We start from the raw sequence: 23,032 nt of genomic DNA, 5'->3' as shown, positions 1-23,032 counted from the left end.
GAGACTTAACATTTGATTGTTCCAGAGTTATCGAGTAGGCACTGCCAAATCTCCCTTATTTTGTAGAAAAACTACAAGCAGTTGATCTTAAAAGTAATGCCTTTTTGGCTTGATCCGGATTCTATCAGCAAAGAAGTGGATGAACTATTAGATTTCTGCAAGAGCATATGCAAGGTAAATAAAATAGGCCCTAAACTGGAACCTTGAGGCACACCATAAGTAATTGGGGCTGTACATGAAGAGAAGAACCCATTTTTCAGGACAGTGCCTTAGATGCTAGCCTAATCCTCAAGAGGGTTCGCAAGAAAGTAGATCTAAATCTTACTGGAAACAAAATGGCACAATTACTGGAGTTTAAAGGCAGCACGTCATCATTAAAAAGTTTGTGTAGAGCATATTTTGTCCTGAGGTGTGATCGGAAATTTTCAGTGGCTTAGTCTTAAAAAGAAAAAGGCTGAGCATACAGCATTTTCTCCATGAATTCCATCATAGAAATATAAGTTCAGAAATAAAAATTACTTAACTCTTTTCAGGCAAGGTTATTTAATAAGGACATGGACTGCTTTGTTAGCAAAATTTGTAATCTGGGAAATTGAAGGTTCTGGAGTGTCCAAAAACTGTGTAGGAACAATATCCCAAGGGCAGTTGTATAAATTATAGTCATGATTGTGTCATCAATGTGATATACAAGCTAATATGACCGTTATCCCTTTCCTCAGCATCCAATCACCTGCCTCAGCAGCAGACACTAGGCAAGTCCAGCCGATCCTCATATGGAAGTAGCAGCAGCAAAGTCGTCCATGTCCACCTACCCAACTTGCCCAACAGGTATGGTGTCAAGCACCTGTCCTCATCCTTCATTAGGTCGCACCAAGTTACAGGATCAGGTAGAGAGGGTGGCACAGGAAGAAGAGAGGCCATCATTTCTGCTTCGAGGGATGTCGCTGCAAATACTCACATCACACGTGCCAACCCTAGATCAGACACTGGGACATACGCCAGTGCCTCCAGGGAGATTGTCATGCCCCATGTAACAGTCTCCAAGGTGAGTTGGTAACTGTTCAAAGCATTAAAAGAAAATCGTACAGATGGACATTAAAGTCCATTTACTCACTTTATGATCATCTTCCAGAAGTCTGAAGGAGCTCTTACTGGTGCCACGCCTGTTAAAGTAACTGCCGCTGCACCTCGGCTCTCCATTCAGCCTGGAAGAGTAACGGCAGCTAAACAAACAACCCAGCATCAGCTCAACCACCTGACATCCACCCAGACCAAACCCTGGACTCCACCAAGACCTGCCCTCCCACTTACAGCAGCCCTCACTTCTCTGTCCTACTCCCTTTCTGAGTCTGAGTTCTCTGCAGACGGGGATGAAACTGAGCCAGGATCAGAGATGCCGAAGATTGTGCCAGTGCTGACCCTCACAACACCCGACAAGGTCTATAGCTCCCAGGCACAAAGATCTACATCCAGCCAGTCATCAACTGGAAGTGGTACACTAGCTGACGAACATTTGATGGCTTGTGCTGAACGGCCATGTTTTCCTGGTGTCCAGTGTGAACCAGCTAAGGATGGGGGCTTCCGCTGTGGAAGGTGTCCAGTAGGATATACTGGAAATGGGCATACCTGTAAAGGTAAACTTGTTCTCTCTTTGATATCCAAATATCTCAAATCGGCAGAACCAATTTCTAATGGTGTTATTATTCATATAAGATACAGCTATGAAAAACAGTTTTCAACAGGACTCTTCTGCAGCAATCTTGTGTTAACTAAGTACACCCCATGAAATAGCTTAGCAGCAATAACATGAAGTAAACATATATGACTTAATTTGTCACTGTCACGTCACTGGGGATCACTGTGTTTCTGTTCATTGAGGTTTGAAGGTTTGTTAATGCACGACTATTATAGGGTCTGCCAAAAAAATTGGCAGGTTCAGGTTGGGGTCTGGACTTTGACTATTTTGATTCTATTTCTTTTTCAGCCATTCTGTTGCTGCTGTGCTTGGGATCATTGTCCTGTTAAATGACCCAGTTTTAGCCAAGCATTAGGTTTGACTCCAGAATTCTTCTGTATACAGAGGAGTTCATGGTGAACTCACTGATTGCAAGGTACCCAGGTCCGGGGGCTGGGAACAAGCCCAAATCATCACCCCTCTTGACAGTTCTGATGCAAATTTGCAAACCTAAAATTTGCAGCATGTTCAGTTGTATTATTGTAGGGTCTTTACTAGGGGTGCAACAATACTCGTATCGATATTGAACCGTTCGATACAGTACTTTCGGTTCGGTACGCATATGTATTGAACAATACAACATTTTTTATTTATTTTATCAACTTTTCTTCTGACGATGCTGTCTGTGTTGAGTGCTCAGTGGATCTGTGTTTGACTACTCCGCCTAGGTTGCACTGTCGAGTGCAGATCCACTGAGCACAACACAAGCTAGCAAGATAGAAGCTAAGCTCGTTGCAACATGGCAACTGCCTCAATGCTGCCCAAAATTGAACCTGCCCCACCCTCATTCAGATCTGGCATTTGGAACTATCTTGGTTTTCATGTGAAGTATGACCCTGATGGTAAGCACGTCATGGACAAAAGTAAAACAGTATGTCGGATGTGCCACGCAATGCTCAATTTGTGGGAACTAGTGTTAGCGCAGTTAGCTTGTTAACGTGTTGACGCCGTCCAGCCCCAAGCACGGGGCGATCCGTGGTAACGGAGATTTGCCGCGTTATGGCGTTAATGCCATTTTAACGAGATTAACGCTGACAGCACTAGTGGGAACACAACGAATATGACAGCACATTTACGCCGACATCATCCTATTGCAAAGACAAGTGGAAGCAGAGACTCTCTTGTTTGTTTATCGCCCACTTTGCGCCACAAACAGGAAACCAGCGGCTGAACAACAGCAGCACGTTTAAGCTTGATAAGCTGTTGTTAGAATTTATTTAATATTACTTTCTACACCAGGATCTTTTTCTATGTAGCTGTCGGCTGGTAACTGTGCAGGGGCGGATCTAGCAAAGTTTAGCCAGGGGGGCCGATAGGGCATGAACAGGGAAAAGGGGGCACAAAGACATACTTTTCTTTCTTATTCTCACTTAAAATGTCTAGCTTTTAATAAATAATTATCTGAATCTTACACCCAAAGTTTTAATATGATGTAAAATGTATAGAAGTCCATTACTGTATATAGTAACTATTAAGTCTAATATACCCTAGTAAGCTATAGTACTTTTTCCTTTGGGAAGGTACCATCTGTGCAGTCTGCAGTTCTGTTGAAGAAAGACGTTGAATCTATTTAATTATTCTTGAAAAATTTTTTATTTTTGTGCATTTTTTTTTTGACACTGCATCAAATTAAAGTTGATTACGTCGATTAAGCATCATGAGGTGGAGGGTGGGGGTGGTTCCCTTTTTTTTTTTTTTTTTTTTTTTGCTGGAAGTTTGCAACCCTATTAGTTAGGTTGCTTACTCTTTAAAATACCAGAATAGGGAGGATGGAGTAGGTTTAACTTTATTAGATTGATCAGTATTGCTGAACTATGAAATATTTTGGTTGTAGTGTATTTTTTGCATACAGGTATAACAGAATAGCCTTAGTGTTTGTTTGTTTTTTAACTTGAGTTTGAACTTATACAAAATGCAGCAAGATATTAAAAAAACAGTTTTATTGATTAAAAAACACACTATATCGGATTCATATCGGTATCGGCCGATATCCAAATTTATGATATCAGTATCAGTATCAGACATAACAAAGTGGTATGTGCCATCTCTAGTATGTAGTCCATGTGCCACAAAAGAGAGATAAACCAGTCTAATAGAAAAATATATGTAGGTTTAACATCTTAACGCTCCTCCCCATCTGTGTTTCAAGCTGTTTGCAGGCATGCATGCGGTAGGAACATGGAGTGTGCTGCGCCCAACACATGCCGCTGCAAACCAGGCTACACTGGATCTAGCTGCCAAAAAGGTAAAAAGCAATAGCATTAGAATTTATTTTTTAATAATTTAAGTGTAAAATAATTGTTTTCCCATATTTTATTAGCCATCTGTGATCCGGGGTGCAAGAATGGTGGGGTTTGCATTGCACCAAATGTTTGCCAGTGTCTCAGAGGATACCATGGAGAGACTTGTCAGGAAGGTAACGTTTGCGTCTGTTTCCAAGTTAATCCAGTTCAGGATCTATTTAATGCACATTTTTAGTATAACATACTGAGACAACAAATTAATTAAAGGCTTAAAACTTAAGAATGATTAACTTTTATAATAGCTTATAAATTCTTCAACTACCTCTGGTAGCTGCTATGAAGCTCACTTAACCATTAAGTAATGCTGTAAATAACACCACCTCATGTATACAAGTAACAACCTGAGGTGATGAAAAGTGAAGTGACAAACACTACACTTCCTCTAATGTCCACTTGAGGCTGCCTCCAAAAAGTATGTCAATCCCATTGAGCCCCATGTTTAAAAAATCCAAATTTACAGCAGAAATAAAAATATTTACAGCCTAAAACGAAAACTATTTCTTTATAAGTAACCCAGTTAAACTGTATTAAGGCTTAAAATTACACAGGGTTCAGTGAATACAGGCACTAGCCGTCACTTTAGTTAATCAGAGTCATTTAACTGGACCTCTGGACTATGTTTATAGTGTTGGTGCCTGTTGGGGCATTTTTAGTAGACAGGTAATATGGTTTGCTGTGCAGTCCCACATGTTCTGTGAATCGTCATTATTTTATCTTTTTGTTACTTAATGCTAATTAGCGGGTATGTATTTTGATAGATGTAATTGAACACCATGCAAGCTAGCTACGTAGATCAGATTAATTCCAGCTCCACCAATACAAAGTAAGTGTGGGTGTGAAGCTAATATTGAGCTCTCAAAATAAGTCTTCACAAACCAATGACTGATGTCGCAGTGGTTATGTCCACTTTTATTTACAGTCTATAAGAGCATGCACTAAAAACATGTCAGTATTACATCTCATTTCTAAACTCCATGTGTGCAGCCTTGTGCAGGTCACCATGCGAAAATGGAGGCACCTGTGTGGGACTGCAGACCTGCTCCTGTCCTTACGGGTTTGTTGGTCCTCGATGTGAAACAAGTGAGTTTACTTCTTTTATATCAATATCAGTGAAGATCTTTTAAAACAGCAGTACATTTGTATACATTGTTCTTTTGTTTCGGGTATTTCTTTCTAATTTTACGGTCTTAATTTACAATATTTTTTTTTAAAAACTTTTTCTTTCATAACTGTTATTGTGGTCTCTTCCTATTAAAAGGGAGGTCTTCCTCCCCACTTTCGCTAAGTGCTGTTCAAAGGGGATTGTCTGATTGTTGGAGTTTTGTCTCTAATGTTGTAGAGACAAAACTCGTCAAGGCCACAAAAATCAACATAAAAATCCACTGAATTGAATTAAATAAATGTTTTTTTTTTTTGTTGGTTGCAGTGGTGTGTAGCCGTCACTGTCAAAACGGAGGCCAGTGTGCATCTCCAGATGAGTGCATGTGTACACCAGGCTGGACTGGACCGTCCTGTGAGACCGGTGAGTTGTGTTACTCATGCTGTAGGGGGCAAAGATCTGATTTAAGTTTAGGGTAAAGTTTAACTGCAAATTTTGTTTTCCAGCTCTCTGCTCCCCTGTCTGTCTGAACGGAGGTTCGTGTGTTCGACCGAATACCTGCGAGTGTCCTCACGGTTTCTATGGTGCACACTGTCAGAACGGTAAATCTACAGCAGGCTAGATTCAAAGCTTAAAGTGTCTAAAAGCATCTAAATTGGGAGCTATTCTGCTTTTACCTTTTTCAAAATCACAAAAATACTGTTTTAGTGGTTGATTCTCATATTAAACATGACCAGTTTTTCAAATAATCAGGTTATGTATGTGTAGTGTATTAATAGAGACTGTTTATCCTAATACTGACATTACAGATGTCTGTTGGTGAGGACTAGCCAATCAGAAGAAAGCTAGGTTAAATGGGGAGGGGCTAAGAGGCCTTGTTTCAGAAAAAAGATCATCATCATCATCATCATCATCATCGTTTATTTGTATAGCACTTTAAGAACACACCAGGCAGACCAAAGTGCTGAACAACACAGATCAAAACAACAACCAAATTAAAAATACCATAAAATCATTACAAACAATAAAATAAATAAGAAGGTGTCAGTTTCCTACAGAGTTAAAAGCCAGGGAATAAAAATAGGTTTTCAATCTGGACTTAAAGACCTGCACTGATGACGCTTGTCTAATTTGGAGGGGAAGGTTATTCCAGAGCATCGGAGCCGCAATTGAAAAGGCACGGTCTCCTCTGCATTTCAGCCGCGACTTAGGGACCGACAGCAGCAGCTGCTCAGCTGAACGGAGCGAGCGAGGAGGAACATGTGGCTTCAGCAAGTCAGTTAAGTACACAGGAGCCAGACCATTTAAAGATTTAAAAACCAATAAAAGGACCTTAAAACGAACCCTAAAATCAATGGGAAGCCAATGCAAGGAAGCCAGAACCGGAGTGATGTGATCGAATTTCCTACTACCGGTTAAAAATCGCGCCGCCGCGTTTTGCACTAACTGCAGGCGTGACAAGGTGCCCGACCCGACCCCTATTAAAAGGGAATTACAATAGTCCAGACGTGAGGTGATAAAAGCATGAATAAGAGTTTCCAAATTGGGTTTGGAAAGGAAAGGCTTAACCTTCGACAGGCGTCTGAGGTGATAAAAAGCTGATTTTACCACCCCACTTACATGACCTTCAAAAGTAAGCGCAGAATCAAGTTTAACACCAAGATTAGTGACTGAACTTTTCAGATGAGAGGTCAAATCACCAAAATCAACATCTGGAGAATCAGTAGAACGATGCGGGCCATATAAAATTGCTTCCGTTTTGCGACCATTAAAATTCAAAAAATTATTTGCCATCCATAATTTAATATCGCTAAGACAGTCAAGCAGTGATTGACATGGGGAGGTATCCAAATGACTAAAAGGTAAGTAAAGCTGACAGTCATCGGCATACAAATGAAATGACACTCCGTGTTTACGAAAAATCGCACCAAGGGGGAGTAAATACAGCGAGAAAAGTAATGGCCCAAGGATAGATCCCTGGGGCACACCCCAAAGCAGAGGGGCCACAGAGGAAGCGGCCAACCCCAGCTTGACACAAAAACTCCTTTCGGAAAGATATGATTTTATCCATGACAATGCCAGATCAGAAATTCCCACACAGTGATGTAAGCGGGAGATCAGCAGGTCGTGGTCCACTGTGTCAAATGCAGCTGTCATATCCAATAAGACAAGCACAGCATATTTACCACGATCAGTAGCAACAAGAATGTCATTCATAACTTTAACAAGAGCTGTCTCCGTACTGTGAAAGGGCTTAAAACCAGATTGGAAAATTTCAGACAATTGCGAGTCGCTCAAATAATCCAACAGTTGGGTATGTACAATCCTCTCCAAGATCTTGCTTAAAAAGGGAAGTTTGGAGATAGGTCTAAAATTTGACATAGTAGAACTATCAAGGCCAGGTTTCTTAAGTAAGGGGTGTATGACTGCATGTTTAAAAAGATGAGCTGAGGGGCCCAGTAGAAGATAAATAAGGATTCTTTTGAGCTGTTAATCATGCAAAGCTACTGGAGTGCAATAATATAGGAAAAACAGGACTTTTTCTAATATATTTTTTCTCCTCCAGCTGTCTGCAACCCTCCCTGTAAAAATGGTGGTCTGTGTATGAGAAACAACGTCTGCTCATGTCTGCAGGGGTACACAGGGAGACGGTGTGAGAGAAGTAAGCACTTCTTCTTCATCTCCTGGTCATCTTCCTTGTCTGCAGATGCTCCAGTTACTTTAATTATCACTCAGTTGCTTTTAAAGATGACGAAGTGGACGAACTTGTGTCACTTTAATTTCTAGATTGTGTGCTTTTACTGTCATGTTTTGGACAAACTAAAGAATTAATTGATTAAAACGGTCTCCCTCATTCCTCCTCTCCAGGTGTGTGTGAGCCCATGTGCATGAACGGTGGGCGGTGCGTTGGTCCAGATGTTTGTGATTGTCTGTCCGGTTGGCGAGGGAAGAGATGTGACAAACGTACGTGTAATGATCCGTAACGCTCAGGCAGACACGAACACCTGAACACTTCTTCTGCTCTCTTCTTATGTTGACCTACAGTCAGAGTACAGCCTCTTTCACTTCTAAGGTTTTACATGTTTGGGGATAAAAAACATCCTTAGCAGAACTGGAAATGAGGTAAATACAACCTCAGATGAAAAACATTAAATAAGAACATATTTTTGCTCAGTTTAAGGTCCTTGCTTCACCCATGATCCACATCTCCAATAGGTTTCATGAAATTCTGCTCTGTAGTTTTTGTGAGGTGACAAACAACGCTGCAAACGTTCCTCTGTTCTCGCCTTGCTTTCGTGCCGACCTCCTGAGCACGCAGCGAGTTTCTCAGACTGACCTGGCAACACCTCCGCAGAGGTGCTTCACATGTGGAAACCATCAGGTGTAGTGCCTGCAGAGTTTCACTTGACTGACCTTTGACCCTTGCAGAGTGGTAACAGTTACCTAAGAGACAGAAGTTCAAAAGAAGAAGAGATTAATTACAGATAAGTGTTACCTGCTGACTTGCTCAAGCTTTCTTAGGAGAACTGTTGTTACCCTCAAGTCCTACTCCGGTCGAAGTGATTTAAATGTGTCATCAGAGTGAAGGCGGGGCTCTGTGTGGACTTCTGTGACCACAAAGACCACATGACACATCCTTCAGTTGGACTCCAGCTGTGAGAGCCGTGGCTGTGTGCTGTGATTGACATGTCGAGTGTGAGCACAGCCCTGCACCTCAGCTATTTAAAAATGTAGATGTCAATTTGTTAATTGACATTATGTATTAAGTGAATGAAAAACAGAACAAATATTTGATGATGATGATGATGTTCAGAGCTTTCTGTCATCGTGTGTCCTCTCAGCCAGCTGTCTGCAGAAGTGTCTGAATGGAGGCGAGTGCGTCGGTCCAAACACCTGCCACTGCGCCCCAGGGTGGCATGGCACGCTGTGTCAGATCTGTGAGTATCAAAACCAAACACACACTCATAGGTACACTAGAGGGACAACAATAAGACAACCTCCAAAACAGGAAAGGCCTTACAGGTGAAGGACACTCACAGCTTTTCCTTCCTACTCTGCTTTTTTTTTTTTACTACTTTTGCCTTTGGCTAGCCTCAGTGTCATTTCTGGTAGCAGTAGTGACACTGAGGCTGGACCTGGACCCTAAAGAGGTTGCACAGGTAGTCCAACTCCTCCAGGACGCCACATCAATACATGCCATTGTCAGAAAGTTTGCTGTGTCCAGGATCATGTAGGAGATCCCAGGACACAAACAGTTACTTTAGTTTAGGGTCTGATGTGTTATAGTGCAGGACGTTAGGCTGCCTGTAACATCGTTCAGCATGAACAGCTTGGTGGTGGGTCAGTCATGGTCTGGGGAGGAATATCCCACAGACCACTGCAGGCTACACAACCGTACCCTGACTGCCATGAAATCCTTGGACTGACTGTCAGACCATATAATGGCGCAGTGAGTCCCGGGTTGCTCCTGGTGCGCGACAAAGCCCAGCATCATGTGGTGAGAACAGGCAGGATGCATGGAGGACGTAGGCATCGATACCATTGATTCGTTGTCACACTCAACAGAACTCCTCTTGGACATTATGTTTTGGTCCATCTGACACCACAAGGTTGCACCTCAGACTGGGACACCATCCAAGGTTCCCGAGGTTGTCAGTCTTGCATAAAAACTACAGAGAACAGTTTTGAGTTGTTGCAATGAAATTCCAAGAAACGGGATCAGCCCACTGCATCATTTCTTCACTCTGATTTTCAGGGTGTCTTTGAATTCAGTAGGTTGATCATTTTCATTTCTGTCAAATGACGTGGCAGTCCATGTTAGTACAGATATGTTTCTCTCACAGGCCCACTAAATATAAAGTAAGAGCTTTTTTTTAAATCTCATTTTGTTTCAGAAATGTTTTCTTTGTGCCTTGAATGATAAACTTCAGCTGGGATCTTACAGAGAACGTTGTAGCAGGACTAATTTATTTGATCTTCTAACTGTGTATCTGTTGCTGTTGTGTCTCAGCTCTCTGTGAGCAGAAGTGTCTGTACGGCAGTCGCTGCATCCGGCCGAATGTCTGCGCCTGCCAGAATGGATTCTCTGGGTCGTTCTGCGCCAGGAGGGTAAGAACTGAACATGGAGCCTCAGTTTAAAGAGGAGAGCATCTACTTGTTAAGTGTTTTCTGTGTCTTGGCCTCTTATTTGTTACTCCTTGTTTGGAGGAACGTCACTTTTTCCAGACTGTCAGATTCGCAGATGAGAGACAGAAGACTCACATGAAGAAAAACAGAAACACATGAGTCCGTCCTCATGAACTGGCCACTTACAGACGATGATGTATTGAAGCCAAATGCTGCTCTATATGTTTGGATTTTACAAGCTGCAGTTCATTGCCACAGTCCAGCCTCACGTTACAATCACATGTCATGTATCATTGTTATTATTTTTCAAACTTCCCAGTAACTGAAGCTGTTTTGTTTGTTTTGCACCAGCTGGAGGACAGACAAAGTGCAGGAATTTCAGCAGAGAAAGACATACAAAAGTTCTGCATGCGAATCTTTAAAGAGGAAGTCAGGAGTTATGGAGGTTTGGAGGATGAGCAGGAGTGTTAGGTTAGGCCAATGGTTCCCAAAGTTTTTTTGCTGGGCCCCCCTTTGTTTTACAAGAAAAAATAAAAATTACGTGTGGACGAGGAATACAGAGTTCGTCATCCAACGTCAAAGTTATGTGCCTTCTTTCACATTTACATCAGATGAATTGCAGAATGACAGAGACAAAATACTGTTAATCTGACTATCTTCAGGTTTTACACGCTTACATATGCACACGCAGTTACTGTCCCTCCATTTACAAAGGCAGAGGCGTCACAGTGTGATTATTGGATTATTAGTGAAAAAGTAAAACTAAGGCATTCAAAGTGCCACGGTGAATTAAAATGAAATATTCAAAAGTTAAAACAATATTATTTACAGTATAGAAAAGATATACAAGATATAAAAAAAAAAGAGGAATGCTAAAAGTCTTAACAGAGACGATGCAGATAAAATGGCAGAAAATAGAAGTTAAGACAAAACAAAGACAAAAAAAGTACAAAAAGTGAAAATAATCAAGTGTAGGGAGATAAAACACCAACTAAAAGATACAAAATAAGGTTAAATTTCTGCTGTTTGTGTCTTTTTGCTTCTCAGTGATGATCTGTGTAGTTATCCAGCCTCATGTTTTTATTTGTTTTGTTTTTTCCAGCTGCCTATCACACGAGGCTGACACCAAACAGCCGGCGGTAAAACCCTCAGGTGATCTGGAAAGCACCAAGACGTAATCAGACTCCAAAGGTCACCATCAGCTGAGCTTAGCATGGAAACTAGTGATGCCGACATACAAGACGGAGAAAAAGGCAGCTTATCCCTCGTTTTTGTGCTAAGCTAAGCTAACACGTGGACAACCTGGGGTCCGTTCTTCGTACCTCGCTAAGTAGGTTAGCTGGATTTGATTGTTGACGATTTCGCGTGATCTTGGATCGTTCGGTTCTCCGAAGCTCATCCGGGACTTGCTGTCATAGCAACAGATCCGTAAGCGTAAACCTGCTCGGGAGCAGGTTTACTTTATGTAAACAAGATTAGATCGCGGCCACTCAGGTATGTCCGCTTCATGTATACGAAAGCAACAGCGATATTTTACCACTGTTTCACCATAAATAAATATTATCAATGTAACTAAAGTTAATGCAGTATTTGATCCTTTTATTGATTCCATACAGATACATACAGGTCATTTCCTAACAAAAAGGGAAATGTACTATTAATCATTCTATTTCATGTATTTGATTATTTCAGATGTAATTCGTATTTTAGAGTAGTAATAGTAAATTACTTCATGTAATCAAGATGAGAGACCACGGCTATAAAAGCGAAGGTGGATTTGGGAAGTCTGTCTCAGCCATGTCCTGTCCGTATACGCGAGCCACCCATTGCGGAAGGTGCAAGATTGATAAGGAGAGTTTTCAGAATTCAGCGTATATTGCGGGACAGACAGGATCCTTTAGCTCAGCGCGACAGTGTGCTCATAGAGAGATGTCGATGGCCGATGGCGCGATATGGCAGCCTCGCTTCTGTCAGTCTGCCCCAGGGCAGCTGTGGCTACAACCGTAGCTGCTTCCACCAGTGTGTGAATGTGAGAGTGAATGAATAGTGGCATCGTAAAGCGCTTTGGGTGCCTTGAAAAGCGCTATATAAATCCAATCCATTATTATTATTATTATTATTATTATTATTATTATTATTATTATTATTATTATTAATAAATTACTTATGAGTTTAATTTGTCAGCAACTTTCTGCCAGCCCTCTCTCCTTGCTTTTGCAGCCTTTGCAGTGTTCCCTTGCGTTTTAATTAAACTCTGAAACTCCTGAAATCCCTCAATCGAGTTCTTGCTCTGCTGCCGAAAAATACCGAGCGCGCTCCTTCGACATTTTCGCCGACCAATCAAAGGGTTGCCGATCAATGTTTCTACTATCGATGCGTAGCCCCTGTTAAGCCACCCAGTGATCTCACATTACTTCATCCAGCTATACTAATTGTCAACAACAGGTGTGTTCGGAGAACCGGAATAGCGAGCTCAAAGTTAGCACGATGATTTGATCTTGGATGTAGTAAGCGAGGTACGAAGAACGGACCCCTGTTTTATGTTTGTTTGTTTTGGGGAATTGGTCACACCGATGAGAAATTGCTCTTAAGCTGCAGAGGGAAACTATTTTCCAGACTTGATTAACATCTAAAACCTACAAAACCTACACTTCAGAAGGAAAAATCCTCACCTGAGGTTCAACATTATTTGCAGTCCCAACACTAAAAGATATTTTGTCACCCTAACACATTAACACGTCCTCAGAGTTTAACTGTGCTGACTCATTGGGTTCTTTCACTCATTTACAGCAGTTTACAGTAAATCTTCAGGGTTTGTCCTTTTCACCGTGAATCCAAACCTCAGTAAGAGTATTTATTTATTTACTTTGTTGTTTTATATTGTCACATATTTGCTGTTGTACATTTCTTAATCAGTGTATAATCTGTTATTTCTTATCAAAGCATTGGCTACTGGCTGTTTTGTAAGAAAATAAAGCTCCTTTAGAGGTACCGCTTGTTGTCCTTCCTAAAAACCTGCATATATATGGAAGCAGGGCTGTCTCCAGGAATTTTTAGATGGGGTGGCACAGGAACTTGGGGGGGGGGGGGGTATTAATACCAAACTAAATCACTTATATGTGATTAAATCATTACAAGTTGCTGAATTTTCAGACTGTGGACAGACTTCGTGCTTCCATAAAAATTCATTAGGTGTGACATGTAACAAAATGGATGGCTCCATATTTATATGAGTTTAAGAGTAAATAAGTCTACAGTTGTATTTACTATGGTGCATGGAAGAGAAAAAGGCTGTTTCCCAGAAAAAATGACTTCCAGAAGGAATTTAGAGGGGGCACCTGAGGCCCTCCCCTTAGCTACGTCACTGATCTGGTGTATTTTTAACTTGATGATGCTTTTAATTTGTTAATTTCCTTACAGGTACCTTCTGTAATTAAGCTTTGTTGAATTCAAGATTTCGTTTTCTTTCTTTTATTTTTTAACCACGGGGGCAGCATTTTACCTGCTGCTTAACTTCTGGCAGACTGTCATTGCAAATAAGAACGTCTGAAAAGGGTGTCTGGCAAAATAAGGGTTTGCTGACTCACTGCACCATCTTCTGGTACAAGATGGTATTACATGAATGTACAGCCCAGCCCTAGTTCACCTTTAGTTTTTATCTCTACAACACAGCACATAAACACTTTGGAAATAAACTCTCCAGTTGTTCCTTCACATTTTGCTGATTGTTTAGTTAATTATGTAAACTTTTAAACTATTCTTAAAGATAAGGTTTTACAATAAGTACTTTGGCTGAGAGCAGCAGCAGAGAGGCATTTGACTTTGCTGCAGGGGCCAGACAAGTTCACAGCCAGCAGGTCGGGGCAACAAAGGCTGCGAGGAAAGGAGGATTAAGAGATTAATGAGGTTGCATTAGCTCAACACCAATTAGGATTCCTCTCCTTCCCTCTCTCAGCCAAAGGCAAAAGAGCCAGCTGACTTTTCTGCTGTTTTGAGTCAATTGTTCCATATTAACTTTTTTTTAAAAAAGGTTATGGGGGGCTTTTAAGTCCAGTATGTTCATTTAAATCCTGTTTGGCCTCCTGTGGCAACAGGGCCTCACACATATCTGTGGAGGTTATTTGCGCTCTCCAAAAACCCCCCCAAAAAGAGTGGAAATGATGATTGGGAGTTAACTGCCCTCTGGTGACAACAATACAAATATATCAAGATTATTTAAAACAAAAACAAAAAAATCTGAGAAATTTAAATGTTTATGTTAAGATTAAATTTCATCAATAAGCCCAAACTCACTTCCCCTTTCAAGTCTAATCTGAATGAAAGTGATAGGCTGAGAGGTTTTTCAGCAACACACACACACACAAGTGTGTTCACAGATATTTATATCCACCGCCAAAGATGGCACTCGGCAAGGTGGAGGAGGAGGTGTGTGTGTGTGTCCATCGTGGTGGGCACAGACAGCGGGAAGGGACGGGACGGACAGGGAGGAAAACACCTGGACTGTTCACTCAGTGAAGCTCGGAGCCGACAGCCAAGCCAGGAGAGCTGCCAGTGAATACACACACACACACACAGTAAAGTTCAAAGTCAAAGAGGTCCAGACTGAATCACTGTGAAATGGTTTCCTTTCAGTAAATATTAACATTGATAATTCATCCATGAAAAAGAAGGAAGGAAGAGAAAACGCTCCATAGTGGATCAAATCTGTAAAAGAGGCAGAACCACATTTAATGTGTTTCTTTAGGCACCTTGTTACTAACAGCCTCATAAAAACACATAACTTGTTTTTATTTCTTTAGACAATTCTATGAAAATGACAAAGATAAGACAGATTGACATAAAATAGTATTTTTGCACCAACAAAGTGATTCCCAAAGAGCTATGAGCTGAAAACCTGGCATATCTCATCATGGTGTGCAGTGTGTCCTTAAAGAAATTGAGGAAACTGGACAAAAGAAGAAGCAGCAAGCTTGAAAAACTATCACGCAAGAACTGGACTTAAAATCAGTGGCAACAGGTCTGATGGAGTGATGAATGCACCAAATACTTTTGGTCCAAATCATCATCAGCATGTACAGAAGAGGTCAGGAGAGCTACAACAGTGTCTACAGCCATCAGTAAAACACAGTCATGGTTTGAGCTGCATTTCAGTCAGTGGTGTTGGAGATCTTGTTAAAATTCATGAATTACAGAACACAGAAAAGTCCCATCAGATTTTAAACCACCATGGAAGACCATCTGATTGGCAACAGCTTCATTTTTCATCATGACAATGATCCCAAACACACTGCCAATGCAGTAAAATCATCCCTGGACAGAAAAACACACAGCGGAGCACTATCAGTCATGGATCGGCCTTCCCAGACCCCGGACCTCAACATTATTGAAGCAGTGTGGGATCATGTTGACAGAGAACAGAACAAAAGGCAGAAACAAAGAAGAGCTTTGAATGTCCTTCAAGAAGCCTGGAGAACTATTCCTGAAGACAACTTGAAGAAATGACGAGAAAGCTGCTGAAAATGATTTGCAGAATTGTTGCTTTGTTTTTATTTTCCATTAAAGTGTAAACAGATATCGGTGGACAGAAGCTTCAGTCTGAATCAAATATGGAATATGGCCTATTGGCCTTGAGGGGAGCCCCACCTCGGTGGAGCCTAATTTAAACCCATATCCTCTAGACCACAACAGGTGCCCCCCTCCTCCACTCCCTTTACGTTCCACCTGTCTTCTCTTCTCCGTGGCGGGCTGGCGATCCAGAAAGCAGCCGTCAGTCATTACAAATGGCGTGCCGGCCCCCTAAGTCACCGGATCGGCGGCAGCTGCTCGACCCCCAGAGCTATTTTCACCCTCAGGATAAAGTGGTGTTCAGCGAGCCGCCCGCACGGCCGAGCAGCTCCAGTCACGCTGCAGCAGAGCCAGGATGAAGTCCACCGGCAGCGAGTGCACCGTGCAGCCAGACTGCTTCACCTCAGACCTGGAGGACCTGGACAGCGCCAGCAACAGCTCCGACGGCGGCTGCACGCCGCGCAGGGAGCCGGGGCAGGTGGTCCAGGAGGAGGGAGCCCCGAAACGAAGAAGGAGACGGAGGAGGAGCAGCGGAGGAGACTCGCGTCTGCCCGGCGTGAGCAAACAGAGGCAGGCGGCCAACGCGCGGGAGCGGGACAGGACGCACAGCGTGAACACGGCCTTCACGGCGCTCCGCACGCTCATCCCCACCGAGCCCGCCGACAGGAAACTCTCCAAGATCGAGACACTGCGCCTGGCCTCCAGCTACATCTCCCACCTGGCCAACGTGCTGCTGCTGGGGGAGGACTGCCTGGACGGACAGCCCTGCCTGCGCTACCAGAGCATCCTGCACGGCCCCGCCGCCCTCAACGCACCCTCCCTGCGGCCCATCTGCACCTTCTGCCTCAGCAACCAGAGGAAGCTGGTGAGTGGCTTCTCACACCCATAGAGTCGATTAGTGCCAGGGACGTTTCTCGGATTTCTGGGGGTGGGGTGGCATGTGGACATAAGGAGGGGGGCAAGAAACAGTTAGGGGGTGGTCAGATTCTTCTGTAATAAACCCAAAGCAAACTGCCTGCAAATACTCAGAACTGTGATCATTTTAATTGTGGGCACATCCTGCCTCCATGAACATGAATTAGGGGACGTAACAATATGGTGGCAACACAGAAGCATGAGAGTCAGCCACGAGGGAATAAAGTAAAGAAGAAGAAAAATTTATGGACACAGTCTGGTTACAACCACTGTTAAGTTTGCCAAATAATAATTTGTCATACTTTTCACCTTTTGTTATGACAAGATGACTAAATAATTCAATTTTATTTATATAGCACCAAATCATAAAAACAGCTGCCTCAAGGTGCTTTACAATGTAAGGTAGCAACCCTACAATAGTACAGAGAAAACCCCAGAAATCAGAAGATTGAGCAAGCAGTTGGTGACAGTGGGAAGGAAAAACTCCCTTTTAACAGGAAGAAGAGGTGAGGAGAACTAATAAGTCATGCACGAGGACAAAAATTATAATGAAATGTATTGACACATTTATCAACAAAGAAAAATGAGATAAAAACATTCTGGAAAGGTGAGACCCAATCAGAACAATTGTGTAAAAAGGCGGGATGAGGTTGGAAGTGATCCAATCACAATGAATTTCCTCGTGCAGTAAGGTTAGATGGCACATTTGATCTGCCAAAGAGAAACAATACAACTTTTCAGCATCCAAGGTTGCTGGTGTTGTTGTTATACAACTTCAATGTTCTTTGTTTCGCATGAAAACAAAATTAGCATTTGATGTGACAAATATTTACACTTTATAGTCAGTTTTAGGTTTAGTCAATTATAATCATATTCATTTAGTCGATTAAAATAAATCAAAATAAACACTGGTTACAAGCCAAAGTGCTCATAATACACCACTTTAGGCTGGCTCAAAAACTCTCACATTGAGCCCACATGGCTATGTCCATCTTTTATATACAGTCAGTTAAGACATGAAAAAAAAGTTTTTGACATTTATAATTAGGATGTTTTTTATTGCATGTTTTTAAATTTATTGGTGTATATAGTTATAGTCATGCTTTGAGGAGGTCAACACTGTTTCTTCGCATTGTCGTTTGATGTTACTGTACAATTGAAATCTCATTTTAAAGGACAGGGAGAATGTACCACAGATGCTTTTAGCCACATCCATGATTCCTCTGGCTCCGTAAGACGCTATCACTTGTTGTTTGGGTCTGCTCAGGTCCTCAAACCACACAGATCTGCTCAATGCAGACCCAATGATGCACGGTCTTTACATAGCTAGTGGCACCTGTCTCCTTACTGACTGACACCACAAAAGGAAATCAGGCTGTGGTGCCTTCAAGAGCCCTCAACCCAGCTGCAGACTTTAAATTAATGATTTGAGCATCACAAATGTTTCTTTGTTCATGAAACATTTGTGAATCCGTGTGGGTCACAAGTGTTTACAGCATGTGTTGGAGTCTGGCTCGGACCCTTTACGGTTATAAATGCAGAGCAGAATCTGCCACAGGATCGGGATTATTATGTCGCTGTTACATTTAAAGGTAAAAATCTGTAACAACACACATTTTAACTGACCTGTTTAGAGGTGAGGATCATGCAGTTGTTGTGACGGTGGTTTCACTGAAGTCTGTTAGTGTGTTTGTTTTTGCCTCCACAGCTCAGAGATGGAGCGAAACACTCAGCTGCTGTGTGAAACTTCTTGGCACCAGACAGGCGAGGAGTCCACCACCCCGTGGTGTTGTTTACATGTAGGACTTTGTACATATATGAATATAAATATCTTTATTTTTGGACGAGACGAGAAAACTAAGGACAGATTTAAACACTGAAAAGCACTTTCTGTTCACGCTCATGTGCTTCTGGAGCCTCTGTGTTTTGGTTGAACTGTAACCTGAGCCGATGTGTAAAGTAGCACCTGACGTGGGGCTATTTTGGTCCCACCAATAGTACAAACTACCCCTTGGACACCCCACCACCCTATGTCTGACCTCTTAAAAAAAAACAACTAAACTAGTGGCTGCTGTCAGTTCAGTGTTACCTTGCGCTTTAAAGGGGCATTAACTGATGTGTTGTCTATAGTAGTGAACAGTGGGAACTGCAAAAATGCTCATATACATGTGGAAAAAAAAACCCTGCATGTCAATATCTCAGGACTTTAATCCCCCAGAAGTACAACAGTCAGTGAAGATGTTGAAATTTACACACTGGATTACACTGCTGTTTCCTTACTCCACTCTTCTTATGTCTACCTGGTTAATTTTTGAGCATATTTTTCGTAAAGTGAAAATGTTGCAAGAAAACCTTATAATGAGTTGATCCCAGCATGCAAAGCACTCTGGAAAATCCTTTTGTTCCTTCCCAAATTCCCAAATGCCACCATTTTAACAGATCACATGGAGAAAGCCATGTCTCCTAAAGGAAAAGTGGTCTGTTATTCATTTGATATTTTACAATAATAGACCAGATTATCTGAATAGTAATGATCTGAGTATGAGGATGTGTATCCCACCTCTGGTAGCTGGTATAGATTCCAGCCGCCCCACAACACTGAATTGGATGAGCGTACAAGAATGTGTTTGTTTCGTCAACAAGCTGCCATCAGCACCGGTGACTGACTGATGGTGTTTGACATCAGTAATACCAGCTTTGGCCTAGAAGCTTTGTGATGCCAAGCTTCTTTTTTTTTTTTTTGGCACTGAAAAGAATTATGAATGTGGACTAAAGTCAGACTCTGCAGTTTGTTTTTCTGCCATCTTTCCAGGACAAAGTACTTCCTTTGTGGGATAAAATATCCCATTAAACACAAGAGTGTCGTTTAGTTCTATGGGAACTTAGTGAAGGATCGGTTGAGTTATTTTCAGCGTGCTTTGCATGATTTCACAAAATTGGGAGGTCAATTCCAGTTAATCTGGATACACTTAGATACTGAAGGACATTTAGCATTAAAACGGTTTCCTGAAATAAGCAGTGTGTTCTTAATTTGAAGGTCCAGTTGGAAACTTCCTGGTAACTGTATGTGCGTCAGAAGTTATGTTTTTGGCCTGATTTCAAGATAAAGTTCTTTGCGTAAATGTTTACTTTTGCATTGTTACACGGTTTCCTCATCACTGTAAAAACACTGTGCGATAGGCTTCCTTTTGCTCTAAATTGGAGTGTATTTAATCCTTCTCAATCAGCTGGATCCATCAATTTTTATTGTTCCAGCACTAAACTATGACTGGGAGCTGTTGCACACTACCTCATACCTGTGTTTTGAAATATGAAGGCCTACCTCCAAATCCAATGAGTAAGAAGTACTTGAATACCTGACAACTTGTGTTCTTTGCACATCGCACATACTGAGAAGCTGCTCGAAGAGAAAAATGTATTTTTGTACAATAAAAATAAAAACAATGATATCAAAACTTCAATTGTCTCTCATTTGTGGGCCTTAAACTGTATGTTGTGCTTGTAATTTGCAAACTCTGTAAAAGCACGCTTTGTGTAACTTCCCAAAATGACATTAATCAGTCAAAAGAAAAGAAAAGACTGATTTATGTCTAAAGTGTCTTTTATTATGTTTAGAGACATCAACAGAAGTAAGATTAGGACTAGGCTGCACTTTGATGTAATACCACTTTGGACCACAAGATTGTGTAGTGAGTCAATGCAACCTTTATTTAAACCGATGAGATACCAAGAGCAAATTTCTTTACATTGACGCCAAAAAATAAAGGCAAATGTGGAGGAAATAGGGGAAATATTGGCTTGACAAGGACTCCAGCTTTGGAGAATATGAAGGAAGGTATAAAGTTTTGGACTTTTAACTGTATTTTTTAAAATAAATTTTACAGCTTTTCCTGCTAATAAATACCTCTTCCACAGCCATTCATACTAGACCAAATTGGATAAAGTATTAAACAACAAATGTTCCTGTCTACAATAAAAATTTCAGTAAAAAAAATATCAGTCAACAAAAATATATTTTATAATTACAGGTAGGGATGGGTATCGTTTAGGTTTTATCCGATACCGGTGCCAAACCGGTACTTTTGAAACAGTGCCGGTGCTCAAACCGGTGCTTAAAGAATGGAGAACACAAAATTGGTCCAAAAACCTCTCATGTTCAGCTGTTTTTTTGTAAAAAGATAACAATGTTAGCCTTTTCTGCAGCTAGAGGGCATATATGGTATCACTCTTGGCTGGAAGCAGTGCTTAAACAATGGAAAAAACACAAACTTTGTCCAAAAACCTCTCATGTTTAACCGTTTTCCACTTTTTCTTTGGTCATTTTAGCCTTTTTGGCCAGGGTGAAGGCCGCATGTAACTACGACGGTGTTTGCTAGTTCACCTTACATGCATTAATTTAATAACGTGGTGAGTAGGGCTGGGCGATATGACCCAAAATTCATATCTCGATATTTTTTACCTGGACGGCGATATAAGATATATATCTCGATATTTTTTTTAAAAGCCATAAAGTAAGAACAAAAAGAGAGTTCTTAGTCAAAGCTGTGTCCCAGATGTCACACAGGCACTTTTATTAACATAGAGCATAGATGTACATAAGATTTACTCAAAAATAAATTATGAGCATTTATTAAATAATAATGCTCCATAAATAAAAGAAAACAATGTTGTTTTTGTGCATAACAAAAAGCTCACAATTGTGCAGTCAAAATGTAAACTAAAAGACGCTGAGCATATAACAAAGACAGATTTCACAGCTGCTCTGTTCCCAACTTCTACTGTGTGACTGACAGCATTGAGTTTGAAATCCTCTTGTAACCACGTCTCTTAACAGGTGCCATTTATAGTCCTTATACACAGTAGGGTAATATTACGTTGAAGCACAGTACGTATCACTCCGCAAAGGCTCCTCGGTAGCCGTAATGCTCTGACAATCCATCAAGCGGTGCAGCACCATAGCTTACCAAAGTTGTACTAAAACATTTTTGACAGATTGCTGAGCGCTGTGTTCCACATAAAATCGGTTCGCGGCCATCAAGCACAAACAGAATTCATACATAAGACGCGCTGTCAACTTTTGAGAAAATGCAAGGATTTTAGGCTGTGCAGCGCCTCTGGGCTGCATGGCGTTAGCGTGGTTAGCTCGTTAGCGTGGTTAGCTAGCTAACACGTTTACGGCGTCCAGCCCCACGCACGGCGATGTGCAGTAACTCGTTAACGGAGATTTGCCGTGTCCATCTTGTCGCTTCCTGCAGGTGAAGCGATGGGGGAGGAGGGGCGAGGCCGAGTAACGTTGCGTAAAGACAAAAGTGGACGAAAGAGAGGCAAACTTGCGGCTCCACAAGTATCCGATTGTTCAGTCTGACGTCACTAGCCGTGTCTGGGTCTAAACTCCGCTGCAGGTCCATATATCAAACGATCACTATGGCATTACTGAGAGTTGAAAAACTGTCTAAAGTCTTCATCTTTAATAAAATGATCAGCGTTCTGCTCTACCAGGTGTAACAATTGAGTTTAACATCCAGGCATCCATGAAAACGGAATTTATGACATTTAACGGAGTTAGAAGTTAGCAGGAAGTTAGCTCGCTAGCTTCTATCTAAATACAATATAGCATGTCCTGACTGCGGGGTTTTGGAAACAAATTAAAACGTACAGCTCTGCTATCACTTCCAACATAAATGAAGACAGAAAACTAAACAGCAGTGACGTTTGTAGGGCTACTGAAGTTTGGCTAGCTGGTATATAATGATAATGACCGCTAGCGACACAGCTATGTTAGCATAATATAAACAAGCTAACTTTTTTTCCACTCGATAAAAGTTAACGTGAGTGTTCTCGGTGGTCAGGAACAAATGTAATCGCATGGCAGGATGCTGTAACAGGACCAAACTTCAGCCAGGAGAACAACTGAGAGAATACGAGGTTAGTCATTCATATACTGCTGCATGGGCTGGGCGGTATACATCCTAAGGTTTTAAAAACTGAGCTTAAATAAATGATTAGCGGTAATAAAAGCTGAGGGAGGTCAACAGGGATCACTGACTGTTTTAGGAGCTTTTTGAGATCAAATCGAAGAAAATACATAACATTAAACATGTTAACAACACAAAAGCCATATTAAACGCAGACTACTTTAGACCCGGAAGTAGGATTCGTCGCGTCATCATTGAACAACCGGATAATTATAACGTAACATAGACTATATCGATATAAAGGATATTGTCACACCTTATATCTCGTATAAAAATATATCGATATTTTTTAAAAACTCGATATATCGCCCAG

At 41.5% G+C, this 23,032-nt stretch overlaps 2 protein-coding genes across 3 annotated transcripts in view; both read left to right on the top strand.

Annotated features, from left to right (window-relative positions):
* Window positions 1–11,575, top strand: part of LOC113015807 (von Willebrand factor D and EGF domain-containing protein) — a 39,901-nt gene extending 28,326 nt beyond the window's left edge. The window contains exons 23-34 of the mRNA XM_026158128.1: window positions 720–1,045; window positions 1,133–1,634; window positions 3,885–3,980; window positions 4,056–4,151; window positions 5,023–5,118; window positions 5,465–5,560; window positions 5,644–5,739; window positions 7,704–7,799; window positions 8,006–8,101; window positions 8,980–9,075; window positions 10,149–10,246; window positions 11,367–11,575. Of these exons, the coding sequence (XP_026013913.1) occupies window positions 720–1,045; window positions 1,133–1,634; window positions 3,885–3,980; window positions 4,056–4,151; window positions 5,023–5,118; window positions 5,465–5,560; window positions 5,644–5,739; window positions 7,704–7,799; window positions 8,006–8,101; window positions 8,980–9,075; window positions 10,149–10,246; window positions 11,367–11,387 (1,715 nt within the window). The 3' untranslated portion in view covers window positions 11,388–11,575. The remainder of the gene's footprint in view (window positions 1–719; window positions 1,046–1,132; window positions 1,635–3,884; window positions 3,981–4,055; window positions 4,152–5,022; window positions 5,119–5,464; window positions 5,561–5,643; window positions 5,740–7,703; window positions 7,800–8,005; window positions 8,102–8,979; window positions 9,076–10,148; window positions 10,247–11,366) is intronic.
* A 4,538-nt stretch (window positions 11,576–16,113) lies between these two features.
* Window positions 16,114–20,199, top strand: LOC113015810 (basic helix-loop-helix transcription factor scleraxis). 2 transcript variants are annotated; one of them, XM_026158130.1, is made up of 2 exons: window positions 16,114–16,694; window positions 18,430–20,199. In XM_026158130.1, exons 1-2 carry the CDS (start codon window positions 16,185–16,187, stop codon window positions 18,622–18,624), a joined length of 705 nt encoding a protein of 234 aa, XP_026013915.1. In that variant the 5' UTR covers window positions 16,114–16,184; the 3' UTR covers window positions 18,625–20,199. The 2 variants fall into 2 exon arrangements, with proteins under 2 accessions (XP_026013915.1, XP_026013916.1); XM_026158131.1 differs by having other exon boundaries at window positions 18,453–18,557.
* Window positions 20,200–23,032: the final 2,833 nt, after the last annotated feature.

The sequence above is a fragment of the Astatotilapia calliptera genome, chromosome 23 (genome assembly GCF_900246225.1).
Source record: "Astatotilapia calliptera chromosome 23, fAstCal1.2, whole genome shotgun sequence".
Lineage (NCBI taxonomy): Eukaryota > Metazoa > Chordata > Actinopteri > Cichliformes > Cichlidae > Astatotilapia > Astatotilapia calliptera.
This window is presented reverse-complemented; position numbering and strand designations above follow the sequence as displayed.